The sequence below is a fragment of the Pezoporus wallicus genome, unplaced genomic scaffold (genome assembly GCF_028554395.1).
Source record: "Pezoporus wallicus isolate ANWC-B61680 ecotype Strahan unplaced genomic scaffold, APGP_CSIRO_Pwel_v1 scaffold_6885, whole genome shotgun sequence".
NCBI classification, from domain to species: Eukaryota; Metazoa; Chordata; class Aves; order Psittaciformes; family Psittacidae; genus Pezoporus; species Pezoporus wallicus.
In genome coordinates, this window is record NW_026638858.1 from 2,234,098 (window position 1) to 2,249,389 (window position 15,292).

The 15,292-nt window shown below is 40.1% G+C and overlaps 1 protein-coding gene across 13 annotated transcripts in view; it reads right to left on the reverse strand.

Moving 5' to 3' along the window:
• Positions 1-15,292, reverse strand: part of BRSK2 (BR serine/threonine kinase 2) — a 325,977-nt gene that overhangs the window by 56,798 nt on the left and 253,887 nt on the right. For all 13 annotated transcript variants that reach the window (XM_057412868.1, XM_057412864.1, XM_057412866.1 and 10 more), the window contains 4 exons: positions 14,329-14,475; positions 6,775-6,806; positions 1,134-1,298; positions 318-415 (listed from right to left, as the gene is read on the reverse strand). In XM_057412868.1, the coding sequence (XP_057268851.1) occupies positions 318-415; positions 1,134-1,298; positions 6,775-6,806; positions 14,329-14,475 (442 nt within the window). The remainder of the gene's footprint in view (positions 1-317; positions 416-1,133; positions 1,299-6,774; positions 6,807-14,328; positions 14,476-15,292) is intronic.

A 15,292-nucleotide genomic window follows, 5' to 3' on the forward strand; every position in this document is an offset into this window, starting at 1 on the left:
GCCACTAGATTATACCACTTCTAAACCTTATCTACTTCCAGAGAACCAGCTTGCGCGTTCACGTGATATATTTGAAATCAAGACCAACTTGGATGCTTCCACACTGTGAGACAGCCATGTCCTAAAAAATTTAGCCTTTGTGTTTAACCACACAACAGACCTGCCTGCCTCAGGCTGAAGATGCTCAACAATGCTGTACACCATTCCAGTGAGAAGGTAACAGTGGTGCTAAGGTTTGGGTATATATTTCAAAAAAAAAAGGTGAAAAGGAATTAGTTGAGATAGGTTCATGGTGGCAGAGATCATATCTGGAGTACCTATTTCATTTCTAGGGGGAAGATCCTCATCTTCATGACTAGGATATCTCTCCTTCCGGTCAAGCAGAAGAAAATAAATCATTTTCTCTTGGTTTTCTCTGAAAAAAAAAACCAAAAAACTTTAAATTTGAAGAGGGAAAAAAAAACAACCCAAACCCACAACAAAACATCAACATGCAGATGAAGCCTTCTCATCAGTTACAGTTATTGTGAATAACCTCATAATGGTCATGAACATGGCAGCTAGATACATCACCCACAAAGCTTTTGAAAACCTTGCTGTCTCCAACAAGCAGTGAAAAAGGAAAAAATGATTCCCATGTTACACACAAAGAACACAGGCACAAGACAGAAGAGGTAATGTGTCCATAGGAAGTCCAAACTAAGAGTGGTGGCAAGACAGTTCTTCTGAGCCTCTAAGTGCTCTTTCCACTACATGTCTCTCTTAACACCTCAGGAAATACACCAGCTCTCAGGAGGCTTGAAATAAACACAGATTTGCCAACAATGGCATACTCAACACAAACCACAGCAACAAAACATCCCCATCTGGACCGCCCATCTTTTAATGAAGTTACCTTGCCTCACAGCAGGAGAAGTGACAGCACCATGCCCCCAAGGCTTCTGACACCTGGTGCAAGAAAGGCTCAGTGCTTGCTCCCAACAACTCACTAGTAAATGAGTAGCCAGAGGGCAAGAAGTTGCTACTGGTCCCTCACAGTGAGAGACATTAGTTGAAGTGCTACCTCTCCCCAGGTTTATAAGCATCCCAGCCCACAGACACCCAACTGTTAGGAAGACTGAGCAAGTGCTTACTCTTCTGACAACAAGTCCTGTAAGAGTTTATTTCGGTCACGGAAGCAGCCTAAAGAGTGCATGCTATCTAACACATCTGGATCAATATCCTCCAAGGAAGGGAGAGAACGAATCTGCACCTTTCGAGGGATTGGTTGCTCTGGTTCTGGCTCATTCTTACCCCCTCTGCAGAGGAAAGAAGACGAGAGAGAGAAAGGGGGCAGGGAAAGAAGGAGAGAAATGAAACATGAGTTACAAATGAACCCATACTCTGAAACACAGCCTGCAGCAACAGATGGAAATAGCTTGTTAAATTCCCACTGAGTGACCAGAGCTCCCAACCAGACAGATAATCATCTCAGAAGAAACTGCCATGAAGGCTAAGAGTGACCAGTACCTTGTGGATTTGGGTCTTTAATGAGAAATGTCTGCATTCAGTCAGAAAGGCAGTAGGAACTTCACTTACCAGTGCACTCATAATTAAAGCAGCTGTTAAGCATCCTAATGCCAAGCATTCATAAAACACTACAAGGTTTTAGAGATGGTGTCCCATGAGCAGGCGAGACATCAGGCTATCATGCTGAAAAGTACAATCCGAATGGTTCTCTTTCAAAGAAGGAGCTGTTAAGAAACCTTCACTATTTTGCACCAATCATGATTACAGCTGGCATTGCAGCAGTTTCTTTCTTTAAAGCTTCCAACATGATTGAAAGACCTCATGTTCAGGTCCCAGCTTGACACACTTTAAAGGGTTTTTGAGGAAACTGCCCTGCTTATTTACATGCCCAAATACAATGATCTGCTTCTTTTCAGACACACAAATTTGAAAATTGTGGCTCAGGTCTAAGTCCCAAGGTCAGTGGCAGACCTTAGAATACACAATTAGCCGTAGAGCATATTACTCTCTCAAAAGCAGTAACACAGGCTTCCTGCACAACTACCTCATCCTATTCACTAGGCTCAGGAAATACTAATTAAAAAACTGATCAAAGTGTCAGGGTCTCTATAATTGACCGAATGATATATATTGCAGGCACCCTGAATACCCTTTGATTTTGTTTAGGTAGGTAGTGAGCAATTTATGTAAACTCTATCTACCCAAAGAGGTGGGTTTGGCAGTAGTGGTATTTTGGTTGGAGAAACTGTCTACCCTGAGTCTTTGCGATTTCTCAATGGATGCTTTGTGTGATATTGAGGTTTTCATACTCTCTGGGTAAGGTCCTCCCTTTCGATGTTGAGGATTTCCTACTCTGTGGGTAAGCTTCTCCCTTTTCTTTCTGTGATAAAAATGTGTGACTGTTGGGTCCAAGATCCCAGGATGGGCAACAGGAATCTAGAATATTTAAATTGCACCAGCTGGAAGTATTTGCTGTTTATAGGGATGTGTGTGGGCAAGAGATTCTTCCTTTAGATGCTAACAGAAATATGGTTAAAACTTGTGAACTTACTTGTACAGCTTAAAATGTTCTGGGCTCAGATGTGAACTATCCAAGCACCTACATAGAAAAAGGAGCTCCAAATAAAATGCCCCTAAGTTTTTATTGGGTAGGTTAGAAAGAAACCCTGGTAGGATCATACACGAGCTTGAGGTCTCAGCTAGTTCACCAAAATTAGAGTCAATGCAGATTATCTCCTCTGAGGTAAAAAGGTAGAAGTCATTGCAGCAAGGGCTCTGATGCTAGCACAGAGCAGTTACATGCCATCACAGGAGACTGCTAGATGCTACTTGCAATTTATTTTTAAACAAGTTGAAATGGACCTGTGAGGCATCTGCTCTGTTAAGCATGTTTGTGGGACATCACTTGCAGACTCTTCAGGAATTTTCATTTTATCTTCTCTTGAAGCAGTGAAAATGTGCTCATCCCCTTCTGGATACATGTCATGGAGTCACTCTGGTGTGCATTACATGGGTCATGACAATATGGGTCAGATCCCACTTCTCTTACACTGAGCACTCACACATCCTGCTCATTTTTACTCAGTTTAGGATGCTGGAAGCAGAATATACAGGACAGAGAAAGAATCTCCACCTTGACATTCGTTCTTGTGTTTCAAACCACTAAAATGGAGCTTCTGATACCCTCCTGGAGTCTCACAGAAGCATCTGTGTCTTCTGCAATGACAGCATTGTCCTGAATTAAACGGCTAGATTAAGAAATTCTTGTTCAACTAAAGAAACATCTTATTCCTTGAGTGCCCTGTTGTTAAGAGGTAGCTGTTCCTACCTCTTAGCATCAGGATCTATCTCTCTGGAGGTAATAAGCAATGATTAGATCATAACCTTGTTCTATTAAAGCCAATGATGACCTTGTCATTAAGATAAATTCTTGCAGGATAGACTTTTGAACAGCAGCTGAGTGTTTTTGGTTTTTAATCATCTGCAGTTCACTTCTAAAAAGTATTGACTTAATTAATCACTCATTATGTTACAAGCAGATGTCCTTAAGATAATTGAAAGAGATTAAAAAGAACTATTGTTTTTGGAAATATTCAGAAAATCTGGCTTTCCTACTAGAAGACCACATCTATAGCAGAATATCACCTGCAAACTTCTTTTGTATCAGTCAGCATGGGAGCCATTTCTAGAGAGCACAGCTTGCCATCTTCTGTGCACTGAGAAGTAGCTTTTCCTTACACCCTGCACCTGGTCAGCTTCAGACATAGTCAGGAATTTTCACACCTCCTCATCAGGTACAAGTGAAATCTGCAAAGTGCCTTGTCATTTGGCAACTCAATTCAGTGCTTCAGGAAGTGAAAACCACCAGGTCTGGGCTATGATTGGCATGACTGTATTGCCTGTTCCATTCCCAGTCTAGCAGAAAGTGACAAATTTGTTGCATTTGTTGCCCACATAGACATCAACCAGTGTCACACGATGAATACTGCAAATCACGTATATTTTTTTAAAGGCCTGCATGAATGTAATTGCTGCTTTAAAACCCACCCTCTTTTGTGAGGATCGGTGCATACAATGGCTGTGATTCCAGACCAGAGCAGACTTTTTCAGTCTCTCCAGGAAATCTGCTGGTGAATCAAACCAAGATGCACATTTGCATCAGTGCAAAGCAAAGCAGAACTGGTACAGTTATGGTTTTTTTTTCCTGATTTTAGTAAATTTGGTACTTTCACAATTAGGGCAATAACTCAGTGTTACAGCAGTATGTATTTAACATAATAGCTAATTTTGCCCTCTTGCTTTATTAAAAAAGTTAGAATAGCTGCTGTTTATTTGCTGATTTATGATAACCTATGCTTGAGTTAAAAAAGAACTATTTCAATTAAACAGTCTTAAAAACCCTCACTGAATTAATTTGGGTGGAAGAGCAAGAAGAACTGGAGGTTGGTGATGAAAGGTTTCTCTCTGGTTTCTTTTCCTTTTTTTAGGCTTGTGAATCATGATTTCAACTTTCAAGACCTGTTCCTCTGTCTGCCTAGTCTCAAATATAATCTTTTCCTGGGCTTTACAATAGCCTTAATATTTATCTGAAAAATTAAGTGAAATCACTTATATGTTCTGAGTACAACTTTCAGGTCAGTAACCTATATATGATGAAGAATGGAGATTACATAGCATAGTGGTGTTACATGTAATAAAGAAAAAATGAAACATGTGAGCAAACAGCCTCATAGTAAAACACTTATAACCCCTCCTTCTCAGTCAGCATCACTATTTCCAAGCAAAATTAATGCAGAGAGGCTGTGAAACATTACCAGATGAAAGTAGTTGAGTTTTGGAGGTGGCAGGGTTATTCACAGACTAAATTTAGCCCAAACAGATTAACCTCCTTAGGTCAATCCAAGACCAGTACAGAGAAAATGACAGAGAAAGTCATTAAAAAAGCTGTTTTGAACAGAAATTTTGTTTTAGGCAAACTGAGTATACTTCTGGGAGAGCCTTCCTCTCTATGTACTGACTACACTGGGAATTTAGGGGAGAGCTGCTTTTGCAAAACTCAGTTTCTGAAAAAAGCTCCAGATGCTATTACCATTGGGGTAGAAAACCGTTTACTGTGTCAATCATCAGAAAATCTGACCTTCATTGAGAAGTACATTAAAATGTTCAAACACTTACGTCTGCAAAGAAAAGAAATCTTCAAATTCTAAATCTCGAATAAAGTCATGAAATAACACATGCCTAATTGTGCATGTGAGCCTGGGACAGCAGTCTTCTGACAGGTGAAAACTTCCATGCAAAAATCTTGAGGAGGGTTAGAATAATAATGTAAGTGCTCAATGACATTTCATTTTATTTCCTGTTCCAGTTCTTATCAAAGCCCAGAGAAAGTCAACTCCATGAAGAAACAGAGGTGATCAACTGTTCAGATTGATGTAAACAGCATTTACTTCTGCAATTGCTAATAAGACATAACAGGAGGGGGATTTCAGAGATTACAATTAGAGATTTCCCCCCCTCCATTTCTCCTTCATTTTTCCATGAGAGTTTAAAAAAAAATTGATACTGCAGCAAACAACACTCCAGTCCTCCTTTGTTTTAAAAAGGTGGCATGCCTGGTAACTGTAGGGAGCATGAAAAAGCCACGGGCCGAGTGCTGCCACCATTTCAGGTGAACTAAGAAAAAAACATGTTATTCAACAAACTGTTGAATGCCCTCAGGTCCTGTCGAAGTCAGGTAAATCCAGAAGTGAACACTGCCCATAAGACAGAGAAAACAAAAGAAATCAAAACCAAAGGTGTTTGGGTTTGTTTTTGTTTTTCAGTTGGTGACAGGCTTAAATGCTTGTTCGTATCATCCTCAAGTATTTCACAAGAGCCTAATCCTACCTTAGGAAGGTAGGACTTCTCTTATCACCCACCTGGGGAACCTATAACTATGCTGACCCTGAGAAACATGTATCAAAGCATCATCTACTTGTTTAATATGTGAAGTATTCTCCCTAGTTTAAGTTATCAGCACATAAAAAAATGTTATTTACTTAGGTTCCTTGAAATACCATTAAAGCTACACAAAGTGCAAGGTCATTTTTAAAAGCTATCAATCTTCCTTATACCCAAACCACTAGACAGGCACGTGGTTTTCTCAGAGACCTCCTGTTTCACTGTCAAGACTGCTGCTTTTAATCAAGTAACATAACTACTCTCACATCAACAGGTTACAAGGTCAGAAGCAGCCTCTTAGCTTGCTGCAAAGAAGAAGGAGTAGGGATTAAGACAGAAAAGCTCTTGCTCACAGGTGCGTACATACAAATATCATACTTTTTGTTTCTACTTCAGAGAAAAGACACGAAGAAACAAATGAAAGCTTTCTTGTCAAGAAGGTATTACAAGGGATTGTCTGCAGTACTTGGATAGCAACCTAAATATGGCTGGCAGTTGGGGGGGGGGGGTTTGCTGATGACTTGTGGGTATCTTTTGAATACAGCAGGTTGCTGGACTGAAGATCTTATTTCAAACAATTGTTAGCCACTGTATAAAAAGTTCCTGGCTTGATATAGATACACATGACATTCTGGGAGTAGCAAAGGGTAAAAAAAAAAAATAGCAAAAGATTAGATGCCTTTCTGTCCTCTGCCCCCTTCTTCACCTGTGTGAAAGCTGCTTTCAAACTCCAGTTCCTTTCCTCAGAGATCACTAGAATATCAGCTCCCATAACAGAACCAGTAATGAATGCATGCAAAAGTGAATTTAAAAAGTGTTACTTACATATACCATATGTGTTTCTGAATATGTTCTAGCTGTAAAGTAAAAGAAAACAAGGAATTAGTGCCATGAAACAGAAAAAACAAATCCACAAGACATTCTTGTTCAAGGCTTATTCAATTAAGTCTAACATTCCATAGGTGGATCTGTGCAAAGAACAGAAATTTATGCTGCAAGAAAAAGCATGCTTATCCTCATCCAACCCAGTGGAAATGAGGTTACAATTCTGGACGTAAGGAATCAGACAGGAGCAAATCTCAGCAAAATGCTTATGTACAAAGCTTCACAGGAAAGTGTCTTGGCAATTCTTCCAAAGTAAGTTTGCTTTAGAACTTTGGTAAGTTCTTCCCTTCCTGAGCCCTTCCTTCTATAACCTAACTGAAGCCAGCAAACTGCTCCTTTCTGTATGTGCATAATGGCTGAATCCTTACACCTGAAGTTCATTTCTAGTTTTGTTCTGGAAAAAGAGAGTGAGAGAAGGAAATAGAAATGGGTTCAAGCAAAAATGTCAATAAACAAAATAAATTGTGCATGTGTGATATGACCTTCTGCCAGCACCCATTCTTGATAAGCTTCATGTTTATCATTCAAATCTAAAGACAAAGTAGAATAAGTTGCTATGTAATGAAGGACTGATCAAAGCTGAACAGCAGCCTTGTTCACCTATGGAAAGCAGACCTCAGAAAATGTTACAAGATGACCATGTTTTCCACAAGCACCGGGAAAATAAAGTTACATTGTTTTTCCATGAGAAACTCTTCACAGTAGAGAGAACAAACTATTCATATGACAATCTTACAGCAGAACCTTCCTAACTTGGGTTTTCAGCATCATTACAGTAGAAAAGAACTTTTCATAGATGATGAGGGCCTTTTCATTATGTGGACAACATTTCTCATGTTCTTCGTTATGAAGAACCTTTGTATGTGCAGAACAATATGCACACTCACTGCACACAGGTTTGTGTTGTGCAGCATGCAGGGGAAAGAAAGGGGAGAACTGGAAGGAAACTCCAGTGCTAATAGCTATGAGATGAAATCACAGACCCATTAAACTGGTGAGGAAGAACAGAGACAGCTGTCCTGCTCTTCCTACTTTCCAATTCTATTCCAGATTACTGAGAATCAGAGAGGGGGGAAAAGAAAAAAAAAAAAAGACCAAGAAAAAAAAAAGGAGGAACAGACAAACAACAAAACCTCAGAGATAGAAAGTAGGTATTTGCCACAGAGAAAAAGGAATCAGAGACCTCTGTGCTATGGAACAATAGCTTCACGTCTGGGAAACCAGGGAGATCCGAGGTCAGCTCTATATGAGATCATTTTTTAAGTGAGACAAGGCTTTTTCTGAAAACAACAAAACAACAGAATGCAGCTTAGGAAAGCATGAAAAGAGACTGGAGGGATCACTATGAGAGACAAACAGCCTCCTTTAGAACCAGGAAAGAACATATCAACACTGCAATCAGAGGTGGAGTTGGTACTTGCATATCTAGCTGTCTTCTAGCCAGCTGAGGTGCTGGGATCACCCCCAGAATGCACATCCATGGGCCCAGGCAGACTTGCACTGCTTCCAGCTGTGGCCTCAGCTCTGCCACAATAATTCCCCCTCATCACAATTCCCCGTGCATTAGGTACTCCTTTCATCTCTGCTGATTCAGAGAAAACTCCATGAACAAACTTGCCAACAAAGTTTTCAAGCTGACAAGCAGGTATTCTTTATTGCGGCGCCAGGCGACATGGGGGATAGCTCCTCCTAATGTGTGTCTATTAAGAGAAAGGTTGAGTATTCCCAACACACTGCCATTTCCCTTGACCATCTTAACCCGAGATAAAATACACATTATGGGTGTTCCCCTAACAAGCCTGGAGACACTGTCCTCTGCCTTTTGGTTTTTCTGCAAGCTGAGGTACAAATGGAACATGAGAAGAGCATATTTTATGCAGTTTCCATGGGACAGGATTTTAGCATGGTTACTTATCAGGTCCATAGTACTGTAAGGATGTTCTAAGAAGTGTACTGTACCTCCTCTGCTTGGTAAAACCACCCTAAGAGATGCATATCTACTCATTGTTTCTTATATACCACATGGAGGGTTAGTGACATTAATGATTTCAGACAAGATGCAGATGATACAGCTAAGCTATGTCCAAGCCTCTTTCATGCTTGTTTCTCCTGCTGCATTTTCTGTCTCCATGGGTCACATTGTTCTTTTGTGCCTGTGATATCCAGAAATGCCATGGTGAAGCAGACAACAGCACTTCATTTTCTGAGTCCAGAGAGGGGGAAGAAAGGAGGGTCACCAGTTCATGTCTTAAGTCACAGAACCTCTGGGCTTCTTCAGCGGAGATGTCAAAGAGAAACCCTTTCTGCCCACCCCTGCTGATCAACCTCCTTCAAGGTATTGAACCCACAGCATTTTTCTGAAAGAGAAGCCCCATAGCACCTTGATATACATTTGAAGGTGTATGAGAGCTCTCATGGCTGCTGTTTATCTACACATCTGCCATTCAATTCACATCAAAACCACTGCTGGGAAGTACACTGGGATATCCCAGATATGAAAAGTATTCTATGAAACCAATTTCTATGCTGATTCAAACGTAATTGCATTGAAATGTTATTACAAGTGTGCTTGCTGCTGCCAACATCTTCACTGCTTTTTTAAAGGTAATTAATTAGTGCTTTGTTGCTTTTCGTCTGCATTAAAGTGACAGGAGGGTTATGGGAGGGCGACTGGTTTTGACAAGGAGAAGTCTGTATGCTTTTTACTATGCAATGCAGGGGAGGGAGATACACAGTGGGAGCTAATCTTACTCCTCCTGCCTTCATTTAAACACAATGTTTAAATGCATTTAAGTGACAAAGGCATTTAACATCCCTTCCCAGAGGGTTCTTCTTGCTGTTTGCATATGAGTGCCAAATTTAATGCCATTTTGTGGAAGCTGTAAAAATACTGCCTCCTAATATCTTCTAGTCATTGCAGGCAACTGTCTCATGACGCTGTCTCTAAAACAAAAAAACATGCTCAGATCCTTTGCATGTGCACAGTCACAGGAGAGACTTCTGAAAGCTAAAATGCTGTCATGGAAGGAGAGGGGGAATTCCTGTATCATGGTTTTATGTAAAAATATTTCCAGTATATATTAAACTTGTGTACTGAAGTAGCATTTAGGAACCCCACTCGCAGATGAGAGACCCATTGTGATACAGAGCTGTACAAGCTCATCTGAAAAAGAGGTCTCCTCCCCCAAGTAGCTTACGTCTGAATTTTAAGGCAGGGAACAACAGATGGAGACAGACAGGCAGATGGAAAACAAGACAGCGCTGTCTACATCCTCGGCACTGATCTCAGCAGAGCGGTTGCCAAACTAAAAAGTTCTGACCTGAAGAAAAACTTTCTCAAAGTCTGTGGATATGGATGAGGGCTTCTGGGCTTGAACTCATGTCAAGTTTCAAATTTCCCTGTCCAGAAGGGGAACAGTCTCAACCCCATCTGTGCACTAAATCAACCCACACCTCTGATGAATCTTCTTCATTCAGAAGATCCTCTAGTCTGAGCCTGAAACCTACTGTAATGTCAAGATAGAGGCTCTTCTTGACCAAAGGGTTCATGCTGGCAGTGCAAACAGCACTGGCAAAACCATTATCTGTGTCAGCAGTAGCAGCAGTAATACAGGAGCCTCATGGGGCCTTGACAAGGGCAGGTATCACTGTGCTACGTGCACAGTGCATGAATAGGTCCTTGGCAGCCAAAAGCTTACAGCCTAAATACATCAACTGGACAATTACCTCCACCCTACCAGTGGTGCAGTGAGATAATTTAAATGATGTGATAGGTGCCTTACCATATGACCTTCTGGAAAAAATTAAAAAGGAGTCAGATGAGGTTTCCCTCATTTTTTAGATGCTGTGGCCCACCATTAGCATACCCTAGACCCCCCCAAAAAAATAATCAAACAGGGAGCACAGAAGAGATTCTGAAAATGTGTGTAATTTAAATTGGATAATATTCAGAGACAGGTATTTCAGACTATGTGGAAGACAAGTCAATCTACTCTGGAATAAAATGTCAACACTGGAACAATAATAACTTTATCAGAATAGCTTATTCTGCAGTATCTGCTCTGATCTGATCCACCTTGCTCTCAGACAAAGTTTCGATACCGCTCATCCATCTTTAAAAGGAACGTGGACCAAAAGCTCATTACTCTCCTGCCTTCGTATTTCTGTAGAAGAAAATATTGTCTGAGAACACAAATGGATTCCACTACAGGAGCTGTAATTCTCTGCTGTAGAGATGCTGAATCACTTGAAACCTCCAAGGAAAAAAACATTCACTTTCTGAAGAGCACATAACTAAAAGAAACCTTATCCGGCAGTACTGCAGGTACCAAGAGGACTCATTCTCTTCCATAAACCTTCTCAAACTTAAAACTAGTTAATTTTTCCCTCCTGACATTACTACTAGAAACCTGTTGCAGAACTCCACTAATATAGCTAATATGCTTTTTCTAATTTCTAGCCTAATTCCATGTAAGGCCATTTGACATACATTTGTTTCTGAGCCAGTATCTTCCTTTAGTTTAAATAATCCTTCCCTTCTCAGTTATTACCTCTAATAAATATGCAGACAGACAGTACGACCTTTCTTGACATCATATGTTTAGATTAAGTGGAGCTCTTTTAGGCTGTGCTATTCAGACAGGCTGTCTCAAATGCTGACCACCTCAGTACTTATCCTTTGTTTGATTTCATCTTTCCTGAATATGGGTGGTCAGAAATATCATGGCCAGCAGCTAGGATCAACCTGTGCAGTCTACTGAAAGAAAGACATGGATTCTTTCATTTTAAAGCATGTGTAGTAAAACAGGCTTAGTAAACAAGAGCGGTCAAGGACATCCGACTAACCATACCTGAGGCTACGTAATATATGGTGAGAGTGAACAATATTCCACTAAGACATAATAAAGTCTTCTTTCCATAAATGAATCATATACAAAGAAAGGTAAGACCTATTTCTCAAGGCAGGAAAGGGCCAGCAACAGTAATGCTGAATATCCTTTTCTCCATTAAACCTCCCAAGCTCAAACACTGAAGCCGAATGATGACAGTTAAATGAGAATGCTAGTTCTGTTTTTGTTGATCATTTTAACAGATGGACTGGGGAAGGTGTGGGTGTGCTGTGAAATGGCAATTACAGCAGGGAGGGAAATGCAGTTGGGTGAAAAGGAAAAGAGATACAAATAATAATAATAATAATAATAATAAAGGAACAAAGCAGAGAAGGGAAGAATGAAAGAAAAAAAATTCTAGTGACCTTATATTTCATTGTATTTTTGTGCTCAGTTCAACAGCGAGATATTGAGCAAATGATCAGTAGTATTAACAGCTACATCTGTACGTATTGTACTCAAGCCACAATTTCGCTCACATCTTTATAAAAATATCAAATTGATTCAAGTGAGATATTTTCTAGGAATAGAGGCTTCCATATAAACCCATATTTATACCCTTTTTCTTAGGACACAGCTAAAATAGAATTCAGATCTCTCCTCAAAATGAACTAAGTATTCCTAGCTCCTGTGCAGTAAACAAAGAGCTCCCTTCTGCCTAGCAATCTCAGCAAACAGCACACTAACAGCATAAAAGTGTGATGGCAGTAGGGACAGCAAACTGAGAACCTAAAATAATAAAAATAAGATTGCAGCTAATAACAAAGCCCTACCCATTTTTCCTCCCAGCTCTCAGCTCTTGAATATGTATGATTTGAAATTCTTATTCACAATTTACTGGTTAATGCTTTTCAATAACTATCAGACCTGTTTTTTTTTTGCCTCCCTAAGGAAATAACAGATTAATTTTGATAAAGAAAAGGGGGGGTGGGGTGTGTGTGCATGTGTCACTCTGGGACCCGGATTTACCTTAACTGTTTTCTCTCTTAATAGTGTACATTCTCTGCTGTATTGCACAATTCAAAATGCTTAGGGACTATGCTCTGTGTAAAAACTCAGAACAGTCTGAAGAAGATCTAACATCTGATGATCTGCTCCCTGGCATACTCAAACCATCTCAGTGATCTCTGTGAGGAAAAAAACCCAACAAAACCATCAGAAAAAATGTTTACATTATAGAAAGGAAACTAACCTAGAAAGGGACTCTGTGACTTTTCAGCTGCCTCGCATGTCTGGGTATAGCTCTAACCTTTGCAGTGTTCATTCCATGAAAATACTTCGAAAAATATTCTTTCTTTCAAAATCAGTTTTAAAAAAACACTCTTAAAGTGCTTAGTATTTCTTTTCCTCAATCACTGCTACTTTATGTACAGCAAACATGATGACTACTGGGTTTGCAAAAGCAGGGATATAAGTAAGAGCATGAAGAACTTTTCACCTACGTCACCAAACAGAGCACGTATTTCTTTCATTTCATAATGAATGAAAGAAAAACCCAGCTGCAGCTGTCAGGTAATGCTGTAAAGTTGTAGAGGGAGTTTCAGCTGCAGACAGATGTCTGCATCCCATCACAGCTGGCACAGACTGATGCTGTTGTTAGCAATCTCAGTAGAGAGGACAACCAGTGATCTGAGAGTTTATTTATAAATATTTTAGCAGACTAAAGAACCAGGAGGAGTTTTAAATTTACATTTCTTTATACATACACCCACTCAGAATCTGTATAAAATCATCACCACAGCCTGACAATAGGATTTACAAGGGCAATGTACCCATAAAGGCAGACGCCTCCACTGACAAGCAGGCAATCTTGCTTTCCAAAATGATTTTAATTGCTAATTTTTTTTTTTAATTCCCCCAAACATTAAACCCAGGGTTAATGAAGGATCAACTACTATACAGTGCTCACCCTTGCAAGGTCTCTATTGCAGTGATGGCATGTATCCTATCTGAAAAGAGTCAGTGCCGAGTACCAGGAGCTCAACACTGTGGACCTAATTGTGCTCAGGACCACAGGGCACAAGATGAAAGAGCAGACAGGAAGACACTTGCTCTGAAGTCTGCTAGAGGATAATGCAGAGCAAATACAGGATACAATACAATGCAGGGTGCATGGCATGAAGCGAGAAGCCATCACTTTTGTCAGAAGTGTAAGAAAGGCATACTTCATATAATAACAAAGCTTCAAATAACTGTCCTAAGTAACAATTTTGACTTTCAAACAGTTATATCATGTGCCTGACAAACTGCTGTACCAGGCAGGAGAGCCAGACAACTCAGGTGGACTCCAAAATGTGCTAATGGGTCAGTAGCACTGTGATGAAGTTATGAGGGATTTCCTCTAAATGACGGAGATTTATGGGAGAGAAGAGACACAAGAGTTTCTGGAGAGAAGAGACACAAAGGTAGTCTCCCCTCACAGTTCAAAAGAGAAGGTAATTAATTTCTTCCCAAAGACTTCACCAACTCCACTCATTCTTTGCTCCAGAGGAAACATGTAAGAGCAGCAGTAAATCAATGAGTTACCTTAGTTATTCAACCACAACTGCAACAAGGTGAACAAATGAAGCCTTGCTCACATGACTCACAGCAAATGCCTTCTTACCGTGAGACGTTTCGAGGCATCCACTTCAATCATCCCCCGCAAAAGGTTCTGACAATCTGGGGGGATAAAATGTGGCATGTGGAACACTCCACGTTTCACCTTCTCCAACAGTTGCCGCAAGTTGTCATCGTCGAAAGGCAGGGCACCCTGCAGGGATGTGACAGTGTGGATGGTGGAAATCAGCAAAAGGGAATTGGAAAGGGCAAAAGGAGAAAAGCCAGGATAAACATGGTGAGAGAATAGAAAAGAAGAAGTCAGCTCATAGTGAATTATTATATACATGAAAAAAAAACTTTTTATCCACTGAAAATAAATTATTTCTTAGTGCTGCAGTATTTTCTCCAACATAGGAAACAAAACTGAGGACACAGCTTTTTTATTGGACCTTTAATTAGAAAATGACCACTAGTATAAAATACAATACAAAATATGAAATTGTCTTTCCAGGCAAATTCACCAAAGATGCATGAATTCACTTAAATTCAGCTCAAGCTTTTGATCTGCTGGTATTCCTCCTGGGCATACTTTCACAGCAGCAATGTTTATCGTCTCCTTATTTTTAACCTTCCTAAGACACATTTGTTACACACATTGAAAAGGAGGTGAACAGCATTTGAGAGACTTTCAGTAAAGAACACTCTTTCTGATGAGGCAGTGAAATGACACAGCTGAAAAAAATCCTAACCAACATTAGCCTTTGGAAGCAGCAGACGTTCTACCTGTTTAATATACCTCATCTAGTTCCCATGCTGTGGTCAGGTCATCAGTTCCTATTGCTTCCCTACTGTACCTCACTTACATGAATGGCTTGAGGTTTTTTTAGCTGAAACTACATTTTGAATAGATCATCAGCTTGCCACAAAAAGCAGCAAAAGACCTATCCTTGCTGCACGGATAAAAAGGAAAAAAAGAAGTTGAAATCTTTAGGATAACTCCACCAACTGAAGCTCATACCCTTTTATAG